This window comes from Botrytis byssoidea (assembly GCF_014898295.1).
Source record: "Botrytis byssoidea strain MUCL 94 chromosome Unknown BBYS_017, whole genome shotgun sequence".
Classification (NCBI taxonomy): Eukaryota; Fungi; Ascomycota; class Leotiomycetes; order Helotiales; family Sclerotiniaceae; genus Botrytis; species Botrytis byssoidea.
In genome coordinates, this window is record NW_024065858.1 from 788,226 (window position 1) to 808,680 (window position 20,455).

Consider the following 20,455-nt stretch of genomic DNA (forward strand, 5'->3'; position numbering starts at 1 on the left):
AATCGTTCGATTGTAAAAGAAGAGATAATTTCTGGAAAGAAGATGATTTTGGTTAACTAAACAAGTCGTCGTCAATTAAAATATTCGATTCTCTTTCGAAAGCTTTTCAATCAATCGCTATTCTATACTCAGGAGTGAGGCATTTCTTTCGTTTCTCCTTTTGTTCAACATCTAGATCAGCGACATGCCCCTCCCGCTGGAAGACGTCAAGTCAAGCTTTTGACAAGCCTCTAACTCTCAACACCAATTTCCTTGGCAGAAAACAAAATGAAACCATTGATACTACGATGTTTTTGGATGTTATCACTTGCAGTCACAGTCAGATTGTCAGATATATGCAGCGCAGTCACAAATCTCATCGCACTTTCCCTTCTAAGGTCAACCAAATTTCCACAGAGTCGAGTAACAGCAGGTAGGTGCCTAATCAAGTATGCTTCACGAGGTGAGATGAATTATTCATAAATTCCGTAAGACTTTCGCAAAAGCATCTCTTTTCTCTCTCTACAGTGTTTGTATTTTTCATATCAGATCGCGAAATCTAGTATTTTCTTTTGTATTCTCAAACGCCACCATGCATCCACACTCATACCTCGGCCCAATCGTCCTCCTCACGAGTGTCACCACCATCGTATCCGCTCTTCCAGAAAAAGAAATCCTTGTGCCCATTCTGCCTCGTCAATCCTCCGAAGAGAATTATCTCACCTCCGTCTGTTCTCCAAATATAACCTCAGGCACCATCCCCTCCTGCATCGAAGTAGTAAACATCCAATCTGCCTGCGCCCCCAACGGCACCACGCCTCTTGATTATCTCGCTCACGCACAATGTATGTGTAATGGTGGATTTTTCAGCAATTGGCTCGGATGTCTCAATTGCGATTATGTACATGGTGGACGATCCCCAGCGGTCGTCAGCGCATTTAATACTATTATCACCAGTGCGTCCAATCAACTCTGTACCGGTACACCTACAGCAAGTTTTGCGGCAATTTTCAATAGTTTGGGAGGAGGTGATGTAGCAGAGGGAACGGCAACTCAATTGACGGATTTGTATCCGAGTGAGACGGCGGTCAGTCTTTATTATACTGCGAGTGGAAATCAAGGACTAGGCGCTCTTACGGGAAGTGCAACGGGAGCTACGAAGACGGGTGGTACGTCGGCGAGTGTGGCGGCTACGGGATCGTCATCGGCTTCTGGTGTTTCGGCTACCGCTACGAAGACTAGTGCGGGAAGTGCTGGTACGACGGCAAGTGGAACTGGATCTGCAACTGGAACTACATCGAGTTCGACTGCAGGCGCTGCACCAACCGGGGTCATGAGGGGTTTCTTGGGAATGGCTGTTGGTGGGGTTGTAATGGCTGCATTGTGATTGATGTGATCGATGAGAATGGGCGAAGAAGATGAACGTGCTGTATGACTATTCGAATTATTAATTTTTAATGCCAATACCATGAAGACAATGTGCAGCTTCGAGATCTTAAATGTTCTATTGTTCCCCTCGACCCCTTCGTGTATTTTAAACTCAAGCGAGATAGTCAGATATTCAAGTATCTACTGGGTAACTAAAATCAGGAGTTTTGGGAAGTCAAGACCATCACTGGGTTGAATCATATGGGAAATAGATCCCCACGCAAAACATCAAATTTGAGGCTCATCATTCAAGCCGGATACAAATGCCTGGAACATCGTATCTAAGATAAACATAGATTCCGGCCAGTTGTTGCGCGAGATCAATCTTCAAATCAAGGCTTCGAAGTGTTGTCAAAGAATACTTTATCGGTGTAGGTCCTCCACTCACAAAGACAAAGATTTCTCTCTTCTCCAATCCATCAGTATAATGAGTTTCCCTGATTTGGTGTGTATCCTGCCTAATCCGTATCAAGGGAGTCGAATGCAAAATTGCAATATGCACTATATCATACAATTTCCCCAGTTCCTGCTACATGGGATAAAAGTTCAGGACCCATGAGTTGGGTCAATCCTATAGATTCTTCATCCCCTAGATTCATCTCTGTACAATGGTACAGAACCAATTTCGTTCTATCCCCCAGGTGTCGTTTATCGAAGTCACTTGAATGGTCAGTCACACCAATACAATCTTTTCACCTCCCAACAAAACTCTAAAGATCACAATGTATGAAATAGAAGTCTCCAGGATGATACCTCTCGAATGAAAAAGACAGCAAGTGTGATATCGATCGACCTCACACTTTCTCTCAAAGTCATTCATCCATCCATCTATCTTCCTTCTGTTTTCCTTCCGAGTTTCCATCCAAATATGGATACGAACGCAAAGGAATTTCCTACTCGATCTCAAGTTTGTAGTCATCTAGGGAAGAACTACCTTCTTTCAATCCAAATGCCCATCTTCTTCTTCTTCTTTTTCATTCTCCTCTGTTTTTACAGACACATCAATCAAAAAGCCAAATGAGAGCATTCAATAAATCCAATCAACCTATCAAACAAGTGAACTAGTGGAATTTGTCACCATCATAACCATAACCACCGCACAGAAGATTCAACCCAAACTAACGTGGTCAAATATGGCGTGAACGGTTGTCTCCGACGAAACATTATATAAACCTCGTAGAAATGTTTCTACCGAGTCTTCACATCTCTCGGGGAAGAAAATGGTATTTTAGAAGATTGAAAGAGGGGTACTAGTAAGAATGAAAAAAGACTACGAAAAAGGAGGAAACTCATCATATCCAACCCACCCTGTCACCTCTTCATCAAAACCCCAATCCCCCCCAAAAAATCACTCAAATATCCCATTCAAGCCATCCACCAATATCTCCCCTCCTACCATAAAGCCACACCAAAATAACTAACACACGCACACACACACACACATGGACATAGCCTACCTTCTAATATCTTATCCCCGTATATACATACATCTCTCCTCCATACCCATCCTATACTCCACAAGAGTATTCACTCGCATCTTAAGTCTTGATACATGGGTCATACACTCGATGAAAATGAAATCCCATACAAAGAGAAAAGAAAAGATTTTTTTTTTCATCCAGACGGCCATCTCCATTACAACCTCAATTTCAATCTTCCTTCTTCCTTCAAAGTCCCTCCCATCTCTCCTATCCCTCCCTTCACTCCCCCATCAAATCCCCCATCAAATCCCCTCAAACATTCCAATCTCCCAACCTCCAAGCCTCTCATCAACCAATCACCGCCACCCTCTTCCTTCTAGTACCAAAGCGCCATTAGCGATACCTACATATATACAACCTCGGATCCAAAGAGTTTTCTTTCCATGATGATCCGCCGATTCGTGCAACCTAATATGACGGAGACACTCGATATCTCCAATTTTTAGAGCAGAGTGGAAAGGCGAATGCAACACCTATACCCCATACGGAGCTAATGCAATCAGAAAGATTCACTTTATCACAACACAGTAGAATTACTTCTATTATTCAAATGAAGAAATCCAGCCTTCAATAGTCTGAACACCAAGGTCAACCATAATCATATCTCATAACGAATTTATCACTCAAGGGTAGAATTAAACAATTTGACAGATAATTTATTTCATTTCATTTAATGTCATATCACATAGTAGCAGCTTGAACCATCAAAGCCGCATACCTAAAAACCCATTTCCTTTCCCATCCCATTTCAATTATACAATCATCTTCCCTACTTATGCCTTGTTGGCACCAGAAGAACCACTGTTCTTCGCTCTCTCACCATAAGCCTTGGTGGCATAATCACCACCAATGACGATCAGATCCTCTGGTCTGTAATCATGCTTGCCAGACAAGTAGCTCTCGAGAATAGCCTTGGTACCATCGGCATATCTCTTTTGAGCATCCAAAGATGTACCAGACATGTGAGGAACCATGGCGTTTCCACCACCGAATGGGTTCTTTGCGTAGCGGAGTGGGTGGTCCTTTGGTGCTGGTTGAGGGAACCAGACATCTCCTCCGTAACCGCGAAGGTGACCAGACTTGAGAGCCTCGGCAACATCTTCCTTGACAACGATGGCACCACGGGCGGTGTTAACCAACCAGGATCCTATTTTTTATATTAGTTTAATGATGAGTAAACGGATGAGAATTGGAACATACCCTTCTTCATCTTGGAGATCAACTCCTTGTTGAAAAGACCACGGGTCTTCTCGTGGAGAGGGCAGTTAATGGTGACAACGTCACATTGAGCCAACATCTCCTCCAAATCGGTAACACGTCTGCAACCGATCTCTTGCTCAACCTCTGGCTTAAGAGGTTGGTAATCGAAGTACAACAATTCCTTGCAGTCGAATGGCTTCAATCTTCTCAAGACACGCTCACCAATTCTTCCAACAGCGACGGTACCGACGACCTTACCCTCAAGATCGAACTCGTTCTTGGCAGCAGCGGCAACATCCCATTCACCAGCTTGGATTTGCTCGTGTGCTGGGACAAAGTTACGGACGAGAACCAAGATGGTCATGACGACATGCTCAGCGACGGAGACAACGTTGGATCCAGTAACTTCAGCAACGGTGATACCACCGTTGGTCTTGTTGGCAGCATTGAGATCGACGTGGTCAGATCCAATACCGGCAGTGATGGCGATCTTGAGGTTCTTGGCCTTGGCAAGACGCTCGGCAGTGAGGTAACCTGGGTGGAAACTAAGAAGGGAAGCATGTTAGAATCTGCGAATTGATATGTAGGAAGATGGGTAGCATACGGAGTGGTAATGATGATCTCTGCGTCTACCAAGTGCTTGTCGAATTCGGAGTTCTCTCCCTCCTTGTCGGAGGTGGTGATGAGCTCATGTCCTTGATCCTCGAGCCATTTGCGGATACCAAGCTCGTTCTCAGTTGTGCCAAGAAGCTCTGGAACCTAATTGTATTCCTGTTAGTCAATTGATTCAAAGATAGATACTCAATTGAAGTAGTTGGACGACTACCCGCAATTGAGTAGAGGGGTAAAGGAAATAAAACATACCTCTTCGGCGTGCTTCTTTCCGTCGTACAATACGAGAAGTACCTTGACCTTTTCACGATGATTACCCGTTAGCATTCTGATATTTCCAAATTTCTGATTGAGCTTCTGTGGGCCAAAAGCAGTCGATCGCGTCGTCCATGTTGGTGTGGTTCTCGCAACAGCAGAAGCTGTGAAGATTGACCGAGCACAGGGAGACGGTCTTGTTGCCAAACGAGAGAGGGAACGAGTGAAAAATACCATTTTGAATTATTGTTTTATTATTTGTAGTTGAAAAAAGTGTTGATTGATTGTTGAATAAGTAACAAAGAGGATATATCTGTTGTATGGAAGTTGTGTTAGATGTATGTATATTTAGGAAAGTGCGGGGTTCGGGATGTATTAACCTATATTGGCAACCACTGTTAGTAACATGTACATCGACCAATTGACAAGATAAATGGAATGTGAGGCTTCAAGGATCAGAATAGAGTTTGGAGGATGCCAATGGTGTTGATCTCTTGACCATATGAAGCTATCCATACTTCCCATCTACTGTTGTTGTCGATGGGAGGGGTAGAAGCTTACCTTTGTTTTGAATGTCTGATATATGAAAAAGATGAAGATGTAGAGGAAGTATACGACCACGAAGACGGGAGCAGCTCTTCAATATATATAATGTTCGATACCTTCGCTGCCTCCGATACCCCTCAATAAATTCGGGATATCACGACTACATTCCATAGTAAGAAGTCTTGGTATTTTCACCACTTCCCCTCTTTTTCCAACAATATTTGGTCCAAACTATCCACAAATGAAAAGTGGTCGACTCGGAGGACATCATCGCATTCTCCACTTACAGCACATAAATAACCAACGAGGTAACTGGTACGAAACTCATGAGACTCGGAGAAGGGAAAAGAATCAATCATTCATCGATCGTCCTGCCGTGTTTGGCTGTATTGTGTGGTCAAAGGCCCATTGCCAAATTGGTCCGCGTTTCCGAATGGCAACGGTATGATGGCATGATGGTTGGATGGGTGAATCGGTATTCGGATTCTTTGGACTAGTTGGTCAAGGTGATTTCTCGTAGATTCGTAGAATATTTCTAGGGGTAGCTCGGTAGCTTTACGGGGAGCTATGATTCCGCACGTTTCCGGTACATGTATGGTCCACTTTACTCAAGCTAAGCTCAGGAACAGAAAGAGCTTCACGTAGAAGTGGATGAGAGACGATGCATTACATTGCTCGCCACTATCTAGAACGTTGGGTATGTGATGATGATCATGAAGCACACGATGATCATGTAAAAGTATGGAATCTATGGAATCTATGAATGTACTATGAAGCACATGGTGATCATGCACAAAGGAGAGAATCTATGGTAGTATTGTGAAGCATTCGATGATCATGTAAAAAGTATGTATGTATGCCCTATGAAGCTCAATAGACTGACTGCCAGTGACTGGTCGATGTTTCACCAGGTAGTGATAATCAATCCCATTCTTAACCTTTACCTCTTTACCTCTAAACTTCACCCAGCTAGCTGTCTTCTCTTCCCCAACCCGTTGTAACACATATGCACCTTTCTGTCGTCTGGCCTCTAGACCTGCATCATAGACCCTACATATCATGTCCACTCACTTTGTATGCATATCGAGAAACTGGCATAGCTGTCCTTCTGTTTGCTTGTTTGTCTGACTATCTGACTATCTGACTGACTGACTGTCTGCCTGTCTGTCTGTCTGCCTGTCTGCCTGCCTGTCTGTCTGTCTGTCCTTCTGTTTGCTTGTTTGTCTGACTATCTGACTGTCTGTCTGTCTGCCCTCAAATGATCATTTCCCATCAATTCTCCTTCCTGCGGGCCTGCGGGGTAAAGCGTTATTGTGTTACATCACATCCCAAGTTCCCAACCAATTACCCGCCGGACATCTCTCGGCGTGGACCCCACCAGCCATTCGGTATCTTATCAAAACCACTCGCTGGTACCATGCGACTCTCCGAACTTCCCCTTCATTCTACATACGTAACAAAAATTCGGTATCTACACATCATCACGATAACCAACATCGAGAAATCTCCGTCTACCATGGACGACGCTCCAAATCTGGTCTGACCGTGCCGCGAGCGTGCTTCAATTCCGCGTTCAATAAATGCACCTCAGAAGTTACGCGGGGTATAGGTCGTGAACAGATGTGCATCCGTGCCTAGTCCTGGTTCGACATGTGCAGTGTGCAGACCAGTCAACGTTGAATGGGTGTGGTGGCATTGCATTTGGGGTCCAATATACTTCTTGGCAATGTTCGAGACCGATGATATGATTTGCACGGGACCAAGAATAGGGCGGCTTCAGTGGCAGGTATCCGCGGTAATTAAGAGGCCCTAATTAGTGACTAGTACACCTTGTTGTCTTCATATCCAAATCAAGACGAATTAATCGGGTTTCAAAGTCGCAATGTAGTCTTGGCAATCACTCCCTCATTTTCCTAAATTAAGAACGTCAATCAAATGAGTTTTTTGCATGTCAAAACGCTCAGTGGTCAAGATACGGACTCTGTTCTAATACAACGACTTAGTTATTTCATCTTTTGGATGTTAATGCTTCCACAATTGCTGCCAAACGCTTCACGAAAGAGCGACGCGGTGTATAGAGCAGAGAGCAGACAAACCTCCGCATTGGAAACTTCGCATCTCTGAAACAGGTTAGGTGGCTCTCAAGATTGTTCGAGCTGTGATGGAGGTTGAAAGCCAGCCTTCAGAGAATCTTACGGTGCATCACTACAGAGCAATGATCTCGCATGGCCGTGTTAACCAAGAGCACGAGAAGAAAAATTTAGAAGGCCTACATTTAAACCCAAGGGTTACATCTTGCCTCCTCCTCTTTCCGAGCTTTGGAACTCTTCTTTGTCCCCTAGAAGTATTCCCGTTCCTCTTTATCTGCTCAACCCTCCAAAGTAAACTCAAACTTTCCTTTTCTTTGGATTGAAAACGGGATCGGAACATTTGGAGATTTCTCTTGATAGTCTCGATTGAAAAATACCCGTTCAATCATCTATGACACAAACTAGAAGTAGTACGAAAGCCGTTTTCTCTTTTGGTCAAGGAGAGGAAAGGAACTAGGTGAAGTGAAGCAAAAATAGGTATGCATAGTTTGCAACGCGATCATTATATTCGTGCTTCAGCTTGAACATTTGATCACTATGATATTTTGCTTCATAACTAAGATTAAGCAATCTTAGCTTTCTCATTCAGATCTATCTTGCTTCATCTTCTCAATCCATAAATTTCGTGTACCCCCCTCCTCAGTTCTCAGATCACACGAAAATCTTTCATACTTTAATAACCGATAACTCCTTTCCATTTTTTAAGGACTTTTTCAGTCCTGATGTCCCCCACCCAGCGCCGGTATCTCAAATTCAATTGTATCCAGAACAATCACATTCATAAGCAAGGATCGGTATTGATACAAATACCCTTGATCACAGATCAGGAGCAATCACTTTGCTTGTTCTGAAGGGGTATTCACTCATAATTCTTTCATCAAATTGTTCCCAGCCAGCAATGTAGTTATGTCGAGGGCTTTTCCAATCTTTCATTTCTTGTTCTAGTTCGAGATGAAGTACATGAAGATATTGTAGATCTCGACAAAGATTTGGAGCTAAGACACGATATTCAAGCTCGGAATGAATATTTCATGTTGTTCAGAAATAGTACCTATCCACGATATCGTAACCAATCACGAAAGTGATCCCTATAGAGCACTTTGCCGCTATTCTCCTGTTCGCTTGTTTCGACATGTCCTATCGCAGTTGCTGCTCTATGGTAAATCTAAATCAAGCCAAAATTCCGAATATTTGATCCAACAATGAATGGTGTAAATTATCTTGAGATTACTTAGTAACATTCAGCATTGTTTTTTTCGGGATTGTTATAACAATTCTCGATTGTTATCCCATTTCTTCTCTTACGTATGATATCAACTTGAGATATATATAAAGAAGTTATTTCTAGTATTGAATGAGTGCGCGGGATCAGATTCTCGGGGCTGGGAACTCATAGTTGGCTATTCTGTGAATGCTATGGCTGTTTTCATTTATTATTTCCTCCCTCGCAGGCAATATTCACTTGAATATAGACAGCTTTTGAATACACTTATATCTAAATGTATTTTTAGAGTAAAACAGCTCATTCCTCAGTGGTTCTGACCTGAATACCTATTTTTGAGTGTATCATAGCCTGGTGTGAACATTTTCGAGTCACCATTCCGTCGTCTGAGACTCATTTTCGTGAACTTTTAACTCCAGTACCTGGTTCTTGTCACTTTGATACCCCTCAAGTGCATCTTTTGAGTCAGAATACCCTCCATTAGGACTCATTATCCGAACTTCAACTCGAACACCCTATTACAGTCACTTCAACACTCCAATATCAATGTTTTCGAATCAGAATACCCTCCTTCTACAGTCATTTTGCATGCCACTAGGGGAACCGAGCAGGGGGGTCTTGGAGATAATAGAGGACGTGTAGCCCATCAAGTTTCGCTTTTCACAACGAAACATTCTCACAATACATCAAGTACAACAAACTACTTGCAAACTTAAGAGAATTCTTTTATCCTATTTCCAACTCAAATCCAGAAACACCTACCTGATACTGAGAGCTTAACTCTAGCCATCTCCAAAGCCGATCCGTTACATCAAATCTCCCTTAGCCAGGATCACTCATATTTGGACGAATCCGACTCTTTTTATTGCTCGTAGCTACCTAGTCAGGCCTCAGAGTTGTACCCAGCTGGATTCAGACCATCTTCTCTTCATTTAAAGTACTCAAAGCTTGATTGATATCCACATTCGTGCCACTAAGTTATGTCTAACTCAAACCGAGAAGCACCAAACTATGATGGACGGGTACGAAACAACCCTTTCAGAGGAGATGTAAATATTCTTGTCGGAGGGGTCGCACCGTGAAGATCAACTTCTTGGGAAGTAAATACAGCTGGAAGCTCGAACGCGACAGTTGGAAGAGGCCGAATCACACCCCAGCTTTCGCGAATCATAGGGTCCACTTCAGCTGATGTATATGATCCGCAAGGCAATTTCGATACCCCGAACATACCATTGGAATTTTGGCGATCAGGAGGATTGACACAACTAAATCCACCCGCACAAAACATGGAGCCATTTGGTCCACGTTATCCGTGGGGAACTTACGTAACGGATTATATATGGAGGACGTTCTTGCTGAACAGCTGGCATGGGGCGTTCCTTGATATTGACGCGATTGATCTATACCTATTCGTAAGACTGTGCTGTAACCTTCGTCTTACAGTAGAAAACCCTCCAAGTCCAGAGGGTATCGCCGGTATTACCGCCATCTTGGATGACCAATATTTAGAAAGACAAGAAATGATATTTCCGCCCCGTGCAGTGTCATATTTGAGTCCTTTCAATCCAATTTTGGTCCGCGACCTGTTTGAATTCCTCGGGTATACAGGAAATCCATATCGGCAATGGCCTGTAGATAGAGTCATCGAATGGGTCGACACAGTACACGGCGATGGTCACGAACAGAACGATCAACTGATTTATCTTCGGAACCCCTTAAGTAACTCTATAGATCGGTATTACCGTTCACATCCACAGGGCCCACCCAGACTCGTAGCTCGAGCTAATATTGACTGGCCTCCCAGCATTCATAGATTTATGGATATTCCAGTACCGGTTGTTGTTAATCTACTAGCTACGCCCGTCCAAAGTGATGCAGGATCAAGCGGCCATCACCGTCATTCATCGGGTTCCTCGGGCTCCTGGAGAAGTCATGGATATAACGAAGGACATGGACACCAGAGGAGAAGACATCATCATTAGGACAAATATCAAAGATTCCAGATTTTGCGCCTGTCGACAGGAGATTCGTTGCCAGTTTTATTCGTCCAGGGTTGTTGGTGAACTGAGAGAATACGGTTGGAAAGCAAAATTACATAGATATATTGATTAGAGTATGGATGCACGGGCCGCACTGTTAGAATATAAATGGATAGAGAGAGGTCTGATGCGCTAGCCGCACGACTGAGGACTTTTACTTGGAATAGGGCGCAGATAGACACTGATTACGAGACGCTGAATGCGGTACGCTGGTCACACTGCCTGGAAATGAATCTAGACTACTTAGAAACCAATAGAGAATATTTAATAACGTCGCTTTTTACACTATCTACTCTCGATTATTACATTTTGATACATCATTCCATGCTCAACCCTTAGCGAGAAACTAGGATCAGAGTTCCCTTTCAATACAGTACATGAAAGCTACGAAAATGACAGTAAATATCGTTCAGCCCGAGTCATCCAGATCGAAGTGTCAAGGCCTCATTTTAATCTATTCCTCCATTTTATCATCTATCGCCATGGGTACAGTTATAAATCTTTCGAATGTATAAAAAGGAGTCTTCTGGAAATGTGTCACTTGCATCTCCGAGAGTATGAATTGAAACTTGTAGATAGAGTACAATTTAGAGGGGGAAAATATATTTTCTGTCTTTTACAAGCGTAAATAGAGACAATTTGATCAAGTGAAGCTAAATCATGTCAAAAATTTCATGAAACTTGACACGGCAAAGTAAGTTTTTATAGATTAGTGTCTCTTATAGCTTGATTTGAGATATATTTGAGGGTTCCATGATTGAAGATGGTCTGTGATACCATTCTTGTTTCCCATATTACTGAAATATTCTAAGATGCGTGTAGATAGATTTGGTGCTTCGGGGTATACATTTGGGTGGTGATACATATTTATAGTCACCATGTTGGGAAAACAAGGACCAACGCTGAAGGCATACTCAAAGACACTCGATCAGAGGCAGACATCGACTGAAGCGATATCGAAACTAGAATGTTAAAAAATTGAGTGTGAAAAGCAACGTTGCTAAATATTATCTATCTATCTCTAAGTGTTCTACCCATGTCTTGCAGTAGTGCGACCAGCGCCTCTACGTCTTGCATCTTCCCATGCCTTAATTAAGCAAACCCTCAGTCGTGCGGCCGGCGCATGAGACTTTCCGGTATCTAATTATGCTCTAATGGAGCGACCAGCGCATCTAATGTCTAAATCCCTCTATGAAATGCCGCCAAAGTTCTGCAGAGCGCTCTGTCTCCGAATATCACGTTCTTTTGCCTTCAATTCAATGACGTGGCTTTTTTTCCCTTGCCTGTATACTCCACATCTCGATTAGAGGACTGTGAGTGATGATGACTATGCGAGGAGTTTGAAGTCGAAGCTCTAGAATGTTTAATATTTCGTCTCAAATGTCTTGATGGCTCAGGTTGTTGTTCTTTTGAAGTTGACCCTGGAGCTTGACTGCCTAATTGATTGAGCTTCAATTTCCAAACCGCTTCTCCTTTGCTATTAACTGTTTCTTCATAGATGAACTCTTTGATTCGCCAGTCCCATCGGAGGGCTCTATCCGTCAGGGCAGTCTGATAACTGTGGTTCCAATGACTCACAATGGTTTCTGGCACGTTGCGAAGAACAAGTCGAGGGGACCATCCAGAAAGCCACACCCATCCCTCCAATATGTTGAATGCTTTTCCACGGTTGATGTTGTTTCTATTGGCCATTATGGCGAACAAGGACCTCACTTGCTCCACAGTGAAGGCGCCTGGTCGCCTCTGAGATACTCCTCCGAAGCCTGGTGGTCTGCCGGCTTCATTGAGTATCGCCACTATGTCACGTAGCCAATTTACCAAGTTACCTCCGTCAGGTCCTGTCATACCTTCAACTATGGTGTCAGGTCTTTCCACTGATCCTAGATGAACTGTAGTGATGTATGCTAGTCGATATAAGTCTACATGATCAAACATAAGACAGATCCGTTCTTCCTCACAACCCTCTTGACCCTGCCATGTATCTCTCCATAGATCGGCCCCGGGACCCTTATTATGAGGATAGGGGCTGTGGAACGCCGGATTATATCCTGAGTCCCAAGGAACAGGAGACCATATTCCATAGAGTGGTTCTTTAGTAACTGTTCCCAGGTTGCCGGTGAACCTGTAGACTGGGGGTGGATGGAGGAAGGCGCCCGTGAGGGCGGGGAGATTTGTCGTTGACGTTCAACAAAATCGCGAGTAGTAGTCTGTCTCTCAGCGAAATTATGAGCAGCTGCTAGACTGCCATAATTCTGAACTTGCTGAGGTTCTATTATTGATGGATTAAAAGCACTTGAATTCATGGATAGTAGCGGTGAACTATGCTGCTGGAACTGTTGCGTGGTCTGTGGTTGAGGTTGGGCAATATTTGGGTTGTCAAATGTAGATCCATATTGTCTTCCTGGGTCTGCCGTATAAACTGCTGGAGTTTCGGTATTTGAATATGAATGTTGGCTTCCTGATAAATAATGTTGGGAATCGTATGAGGGAGTATATGAATGATGATCTCCTGACGCAAGAGAGGGTTCACCTTCCAGCGGTATCCTCCCGAGCACTGGGCCCGCCGCACCACTGATGATTTCATTGCGAGACCAATTAGCTCTACGGTATTCATCATACGTAAAGGGAACTCTGTGGTCAGACATGACTGTAGAGTAAGATTTATGAGCAGCTCCTGGCTTATTGGTCGATCTAGGCTGGTAAAGGGTGATAATGCTGAACTTATGAGTCTGGCAGCCAAATACTGCAAGTAGATTCCCAAAGCAAGCTTGGCAACGGGAATGCCTAGAAACGTTGCTAAACAGTAAGGTAATGTGTTGCTGGAGATAAAGAATAGACGGTGATAAAGTGTGATATGGGGTAATGTTAAGAAGATTGTCTTGCTTCACAACTGTTTTGTTATTGCGTTGTATTCTAAAGTTGTTTCGTACTTTGCAGACTTGAATCAAGAGGGTCGCACCGACTCCTATTATTCTCAAAATCCCCCTGTAGTCCTTCTCTGAAAGACTTCCAAGATGACTATAAAAGAAGAGCATTCTGACTCGAAAAATGCATGTGAAGAGTGACTCAAATATGGTATTGGAGTCAACGACACAGGATATTACTCCAATGCCTGACTTCTTTGGCTCGCACATGCTCTATCAAAAGAACCTTCCGGTTTCTAGTTTCTATTCAAAGGTAGATATAGAATAAAGTGATACCAAAACTATTGTGTTAAGAATTTAGTGTAAAAGCAACGTTATTAAGTATTATCTATCTATCTCTAAATACTCTAGCCTTTTTTGCTTCATTATTACAACCATTGCATCTATTCTTGCCCACTATCCATGTCTTGATTAGACATATCCTCAACCGTGGGGCTAGCGTATCAGACTTCTATATCTAACTACATACTAATAAATTCCAGCGCATCTACTATCAACCAATTGTTCTCTATTTCCTATTCAAAAAACCCTCACTGGGTCCCCCGCTTGTAGTGAATTTTACCATCTTTGCCCATATATTGAACCCTCGTTGTATGTTTTTGAGAATCCGAGCTGTTTGTCTCTGGATGTGGATGTTTAGATGATGATACTCCAGGTTTTACGGTGATGACATTGGCACTTTTTCCCTTTTCTTGTTTGCGGCGCCATCTTTCCTCCTCTAGTGCTAACCCTTCTGCCTCCTGTATACTCGACTCTCCCCAACCCAATCGCTCTAGTCTTTTCCCCGCAAAGTTCAGTTCTTCTGGATCATTCTGGATATATTCTTGGTGGTCGTATTCTGCTTGCTCGGCAGTTATATTGGTCCAAAAATGAGCTTCAGGAGGTACTGGTGGTGGGGATATAAAGGTTTGTGGTAAGTGCCAGATGAGTCGGTCACCGTCTCCTTTCTCGCGGTAGAGGAAATAGTCAATTCTCCAGTGCCAGCAGAGCCTTTTATCCGCAACAGCAGTTTGATAATCGTAGTTAAAGTAACGCATAATAGCTTCTGGCAGACCTGCTACGAGTTTCTTGGGAGACCAGTATGGATATGGCTTAGGCGTGGAACTCGTAGGCGAGGGACTCTTATGCTTAGAACTCTTGCGATGCTTCTTATTATCTTTGCTTTTCCTTGCCTGTTCTTCCCTTTCTCTTATCTTCTGCTTTTCGCGTTCCTGAACCCGGCTATTATTGATTTTCAGCCATCCATTTATGCGCCCAACTGCTGCAGCACGATTTTTGTTGCTTCTATCGGACATAATGCGGAGAAGCCCTCCCACTTGCTCCACAGTGAAGCCACCTTTTGGCCGTAAATGACTTACAATGTTAAATCCATACGGTCTACCAGCACTGTTGAGGATTTCTGTTGCCATCCTTACACACGTCTGATTATCTTGAATGCAATCGACAGTTGAACTCAAAGTCGTAATAATGTACATTAGTCGATAAAAATCCACATGATCAAACAGGCAACAGATTCCCATTTCTTCTTCAGTCCTGTAAACACCAGCCCATAAGTCAGCCACAGGGCCTTGGCCTTCACTTTTGAAACTGGGATCATCTCCTGAATTCCAGTTAGCTGGATAGTCGTCAACCCCATAGGGAAGTTCTCCTTGCTCTTTGTACGTAAACACGCTAGCGGGAAACCTTGTCATTACGTCCTGATAACTAGCTGCGGACGTATCTGTAAGCCTGCTGGGAGTATTTGGATGAGTCGGCAGCATGGCATAATCAGAACTATTTGGTGTAAAAGATCTATTTTCCACTTGCGGCTTCAGGTAACCCAGACCAGCTACTTCATAAATATCTTTGAAGGATGTTGTATCAGGCACATTTTGATCTTGAAAGTTGTTTCCAGACGAGGCTGATGCCTCAGTTGTTGTTGTTTCCGCGTAAGAAACGGCTCCAGTACCAAAAGACGATCCTTGATACACAGGCGGCGGCGCATCAGACTTGGGAGCCGGTCCTGCTGCAACGTCATCCTGCTTCTGGTACTGCCCCTGGTAGTAAGGGGAATTATCGACTTCATCGTATCCTTCTGTGTAGTGCTGTAATAGTGGTGCTGGCGCTGGTGCCGGCGCTGGCTGGACAATATTCTGTTGACGATCTCTTACCTCAGTGTTTCTGACATGGTGTGAAGATCTATTTGGTGATCCATGGCTTGGAGCACCTTCCGTTGTCTGCCTTTTTTTTCCTTTCTCTCGACGATGGGAAGACATTCTCGTAGGAATCGATTAGCCCTTAGATATTTGGAGGTTCAGAAGTCTCAGTCTAATGCCCACTAGAGACGACGTCTAGAAGTTTCAGTGTCTATCACTATGTTGGACTTGCACAGTCTTGACTGAGGATAATACGCCGAAGCTGCTGTCGAACAATGAAGGGGTGTATCGATGATGATAAAGCTCAAATATTGGCGTAGGAGCCGGTCAAAGAAGAGAAATAGGCGTTGTGTGGACAAGATGGTTCTGCTCAGAGTTGATATTATGCTAGAGAAAAGGTTGCTCCTTGATTTTGAAGTACTGTGTTTCACTTCAATGTATTTCGAGGATGCCTTGTTGATTGCAAACTCGAATGAAAAGGGGTGCACCGTTCCTTAATATACCCACGAACCCCCTGTAACTTTCTCCTGGGAAGCATTTGGAATGACTGTAAAGTGAGGTTATTCTGACTCAAAATGCTCATGTTGTCATTAGAATGTATACTGAAACAGGCATTCGAGTCAAAACAACCGAGATATAAGTCCCATTGAATCCAAAAATACATCTAGAGACCTCGGAAGTATGAATATATTCTTTATAGAATATACGAGTCAGTTTCGCTTGTAAACAATGACGCAATAACCAAGAATATTCATGTTGATACCAAAAATAGACAACTATGAGCCCTTGTTGCGATATAGGTGAATACGTACATATGAGCCCACGAGCGTATTGAATATAGCTCTCGTAGTTTTGAAGCTAGAATGGATATACGCAATACCAACCGATAGATTACAACTATTTTGAAGATGTTATAATCATCACCCAGGTGATACCAGTAGTCCCAACCCCTATGACTTGGGTCCGCATATTTATTCACTCCTACGAATAGTCTCCCTATACACCATTCAAGTCCAAGTCATATGCAGATGATAAGTAAATAAGAGGAATTAGTCCCACCATTCCGAAAATAGACAGTAGTGAATCTCAAAATCCTCGCCATGCCCCAGACTAGTCATTGTTGACTCGGGTATACCGTATCTTGACTTGAAATAAATAACTCAACGTCGAAAAGTAAATTTCATTGATATCCCAGTCAGATTAAAAAAGGAAGACTGTAAAGTAGGTATTCTTCGGACTCCAAGACGTAACTGTAAGTGACTGGATATGAACACTATGAATTGATATCATTTTGAGTTAGCGAAAATAATCATTCCTGACTCCAAAACTATTGTATCTTGACTTGAAATCTTTCTCTCGAGATATGGATATACTTGGAATAGATATCCAAGTCAAAAACATGTGTACATAGCTAAAGACACTTAATATAACTACGTGACTGGCGGTCTATTACTTGATGAAGGCATCATGAATGGATGTACATTCTTCAAAATACGCGAAAAATGACATTATTGACACGAAGTTAGAGGATGTCGCATTGATGTCGTTGATTATGAATAGGGCTGTTATTTCTATGATTGTATATGGGCATACTGTTGGGAATGGTTAGGATTGTGAGTGGAAGTGTCCTTGAAAAAATGAAAAGGAGTCATCGGTTATTCAATTTGGGGTAGTTGCACGTGATTTGAGGGGTAGGAAACAGCATATGCTATTATTGGTGGATTCATGGGTATCAAGTATGATATGAATTTGAAAACCAGTAATTATTGTTCAGCCATCAAGGCAGGTATCATATTAATCACACAACAAGCTTGAGCTCGAAAATAATGATCGCTTCCTCATATATGCAACCCCAACTATGTATGTTCTACCCCATGAACCTCACTTCCCTCTTTTCCCTTCGACCTCCTCTCTCCGCCTGCCAGCCCCTTCATATACCATCCAGCTAAGCGCCACCCTTTCTATTCCTCCTCATCATTCTCTTCTTTTGAATAATTTGTGCCTTCTTTTTTTGTTTGCTGTCATCATCGCCTTCGGCTGCTTCGTTCCTTGGTCTCTTTCTATCCTTTTGTTCAGATGCGTCGTCTTCGGCTTTACGTTTACCCCTATTTAATAGTTAGTACGTCATACTTGTTAATGCAAAAGGGGGCGTAGACTTACCTGAGAGCGATTCTATCGAAACTCTTTTCCTTTTCAAATTTCCCACCTTTACCAGCTCCCTTGATGCCCTTTCCACCCTTTCTCATCGATTTCATTTGTGTATCTCTACCTGCCAATTTCTTCGAGCTGACGATTTCGCCCTTGGCAATCTTATCGGTCACTTCTTTTGAGCGATTGCGAGCTTTCTCTTCGTGTTCTTTTCTTCTGGAAACTACTTGTGCGTTCTCAATGGCAAATTCTACGATCATTCTTTGTGTTTTCCCTTGGGAGTTGATGAGTGCGTGGCCGTTCAACCATCTTAAGCCCATGAGAGCCCATCTGTGACTCGAATATTCAACGAAACCATATCCTCTTGATTTCCCGGCACCGCTCTCCTCGCTAACTTTCTTGCCTTCTCTACCCTCAAACACAACTTTAGCCTGTCGAACGATACCTTTGCCTTTGGCCTTTCTTTGCTTTTCAGCCTCACGCATCTCTTCGCCTCCTCGTGAGATTTCTTCCTTGGAAAGTTGCTGACGTAGTCCTGCCTTAACATCTGTAGCAAATCCAACAACGGCTTCACGAGCCAGAGCTTTGAGAGCTTTAGAATCGATATTGCGGGGTATGTTACGTATGGCCAGACGCGTGAGACTGAGATGTAGAGTTGGGTTTCCTTGAATAAGCTTCTTTCTTTGCATGGCACTATCCTCGCGCATCTTTACCTCGGAAGGTGGGAGTATATCGTAGAGAGGGGTGCCCTTTGCGACAGTACCTTCTTGAAGAAGGTAAAGCTTTCGTTTATCTTTGTCGCGGTTATCACGGAAATGCGATCCCTCCTCTGTAAGCTTCACTGCTTGATCTTTCTCAACAGCCTTGGATATCTGAAGTAGTCTGCCTTCGATGGTATAAGCACCCGTTGAATCTGCGTTTTCAGGTTCCAGGAGAGAGTGCTTGATTTGTGGAGTATCACCTTTCTTAATTGCATTTGCGCCGGTAGGTTGATACTTGGGGCAATTTCGGAAACAAGACTCAGCATCTTCGACGTTGTAGAAACAGACAAAACCGGTCCCCTTAGGACGGTCTGTTGCCTTATCCATAACCACTCGAGCATATCTAACAGGACCGAATTGTTCAAAGTGTGCCTTCAAAGTTGCGTCGAGAGTCGTAAAGGGGAGATTGCGAATAAAAAGTGTTGTTGAATTGTCGGTAATGAAATTTTTCTTTGGCTTTTCTTCTTCCATCGTCTCATCTTCAGCTGTATCATCAAAGTCGTCGTCATTTTCAATATCGTCGTCTTCGTCGTCCTCGTCGTCTTCATTCTCTTGATCGGCTTCAGGATCACTCTCGTCCTCAGACTCTAATTGATCTCCAAAATTCTTCATGAAATTTGCGACATCATCGTCCACATCGTCGTCGTCTGCCTTGTCTTTTGGCTGTTTGGGCTCATCCTTTGGTTTTTCCACATCCTCACTAATACCTGCATCCTCGTTCTTCTTCTTCTCCCAAACATCCTTTTCGACAGCCCAATCAACGGCCAATTGTCTGCCATCAATCTCACGCCCATTGATTGCAGCCAATGCCTTCTCTGCATTCTTCTTGCCCCGCATAACAATAAATCCGAACCCTGCTTCCTTTCCTTTGACCTTGGGCATTGTAGCGAACTTGACCTTTCCAAAACCCATGAATAGCTTGGCCAATTCGTCGGGGGTTTTGACGCTCCATGGCAGATTTCGGATGATAAGTTTGGGGGGTGCTTTTGATTCTGCCAATTTCTCTTGTCGGGCTTTCTTGACAGCAGCTGCCTCGGTAGCAATCGCATTCTTCTCCTTGGGCATTTTTAGTCCATCGTCTCCACCTTTAGCTGGCGCATCTCTGGAACGTGGTTGAGCAATTTCAATTTTCATTTTACGACCCTGAAATGATTGGCCATTGAATTCATCCAAGGCTCTCTGAGCGTCTTCCGCATCTGCAAATGTAACGAATCCATAACCCTTTGATTGTTTTGTAACAGGATCGAGTACAACTGTGGCATGCTTGAGAGGATAATTGTCGGAGAAAAGCTCAGTCAACGATGCGGTTGTAGCTGTCGCAGGTAAAGAACGAACAAACAATGAACGGCGGGCAGATGCATTCGTTTCTTTTCTAGGTTTCTTCGAGGTATGTGTTTGGGTTTCTTCGGATGCTGCCTCAATGGCAACATCATCGTCGAATGGTCTCTTTCTTCCTTCAGACATGGTGGTGTATTATTCAGTGTTTCTTGTTGATTTTTGATTCAAATATCAAAAATAAATACATTCATAGGGAATTTTCTCGATATCAAAAAATTATTTCCTATCAGTAACAAACCCGGCAATTTCCATTGGATCTAATCTACATCTAGTTTAGCGCACACATGCTTGGTTCAA

At 43.3% G+C, this 20,455-nt stretch overlaps 6 protein-coding genes across 6 annotated transcripts; 2 read left to right on the top strand and 4 right to left on the bottom strand.

The window, feature by feature from the left end:
* Positions 1-571: 571 nt before the first annotated feature.
* Positions 572-1,366, top strand: EAE97_008301 (uncharacterized protein; the record flags this gene model as incomplete). The annotated part of the gene is made up of 1 exon (XM_038878815.1): positions 572-1,366. The coding sequence occupies one exon, from the start codon at positions 572-574 to the stop codon at positions 1,364-1,366; it is 795 nt and encodes a 264-aa protein (XP_038730495.1).
* Positions 1,367-3,661: 2,295 nt separating this feature from the next.
* On the bottom strand, positions 3,662-5,192 carry EAE97_008302 (uncharacterized protein; the record flags this gene model as incomplete). The annotated part of the gene is made up of 4 exons (XM_038878816.1): positions 3,662-4,035; positions 4,089-4,633; positions 4,693-4,847; positions 4,953-5,192. The coding sequence occupies 4 exons, from the start codon at positions 5,190-5,192 to the stop codon at positions 3,662-3,664; spliced, it is 1,314 nt and encodes a 437-aa protein (XP_038730496.1).
* A 4,907-nt stretch (positions 5,193-10,099) lies between these two features.
* Positions 10,100-10,795, top strand: EAE97_008303 (uncharacterized protein; the record flags this gene model as incomplete). Its single annotated transcript, XM_038878817.1, has 1 exon — positions 10,100-10,795. One exon carries the CDS (start codon positions 10,100-10,102, stop codon positions 10,793-10,795), a length of 696 nt encoding a protein of 231 aa, XP_038730497.1.
* Positions 10,796-12,103: 1,308 nt separating this feature from the next.
* Positions 12,104-13,497, bottom strand: EAE97_008304 (uncharacterized protein; the record flags this gene model as incomplete). The annotated part of the gene is made up of 2 exons (XM_038878818.1): positions 12,104-12,981; positions 13,035-13,497. 2 exons carry the CDS (start codon positions 13,495-13,497, stop codon positions 12,104-12,106), a joined length of 1,341 nt encoding a protein of 446 aa, XP_038730498.1.
* An 809-nt stretch (positions 13,498-14,306) lies between these two features.
* EAE97_008305 (uncharacterized protein) lies at positions 14,307-16,031 on the bottom strand (the record flags this gene model as incomplete). Its single annotated transcript, XM_038878819.1, has 1 exon — positions 14,307-16,031. The coding sequence occupies one exon, from the start codon at positions 16,029-16,031 to the stop codon at positions 14,307-14,309; it is 1,725 nt and encodes a 574-aa protein (XP_038730499.1).
* Positions 16,032-17,640: 1,609 nt separating this feature from the next.
* Positions 17,641-20,326, bottom strand: EAE97_008306 (uncharacterized protein). The gene is made up of 2 exons (XM_038878820.1): positions 18,072-20,326; positions 17,641-18,016 (listed from the first exon to the last, which is right to left on the bottom strand). The coding sequence occupies exons 1-2, from the start codon at positions 20,282-20,284 to the stop codon at positions 17,857-17,859; spliced, it is 2,373 nt and encodes a 790-aa protein (XP_038730500.1). The 5' UTR covers positions 20,285-20,326; the 3' UTR covers positions 17,641-17,856.
* Between the last annotated feature and the right edge of the window lie 129 nt (positions 20,327-20,455).

Excerpts from the sequence above, each read along its gene's own strand:
- EAE97_008306 (XM_038878820.1), bottom strand. The coding sequence starts at position 20,284 with ATGTCTGAAGGAAGAAAGAGACCATTCGACGATGATGTTGCCATTGAG. Across the intron at positions 18,017-18,071 it reads TTCGATAGAATCGCTCTCAG|GGGTAAACGTAAAGCCGAAG; the intron begins GTAAGTCTACGC and ends ACTATTAAATAG.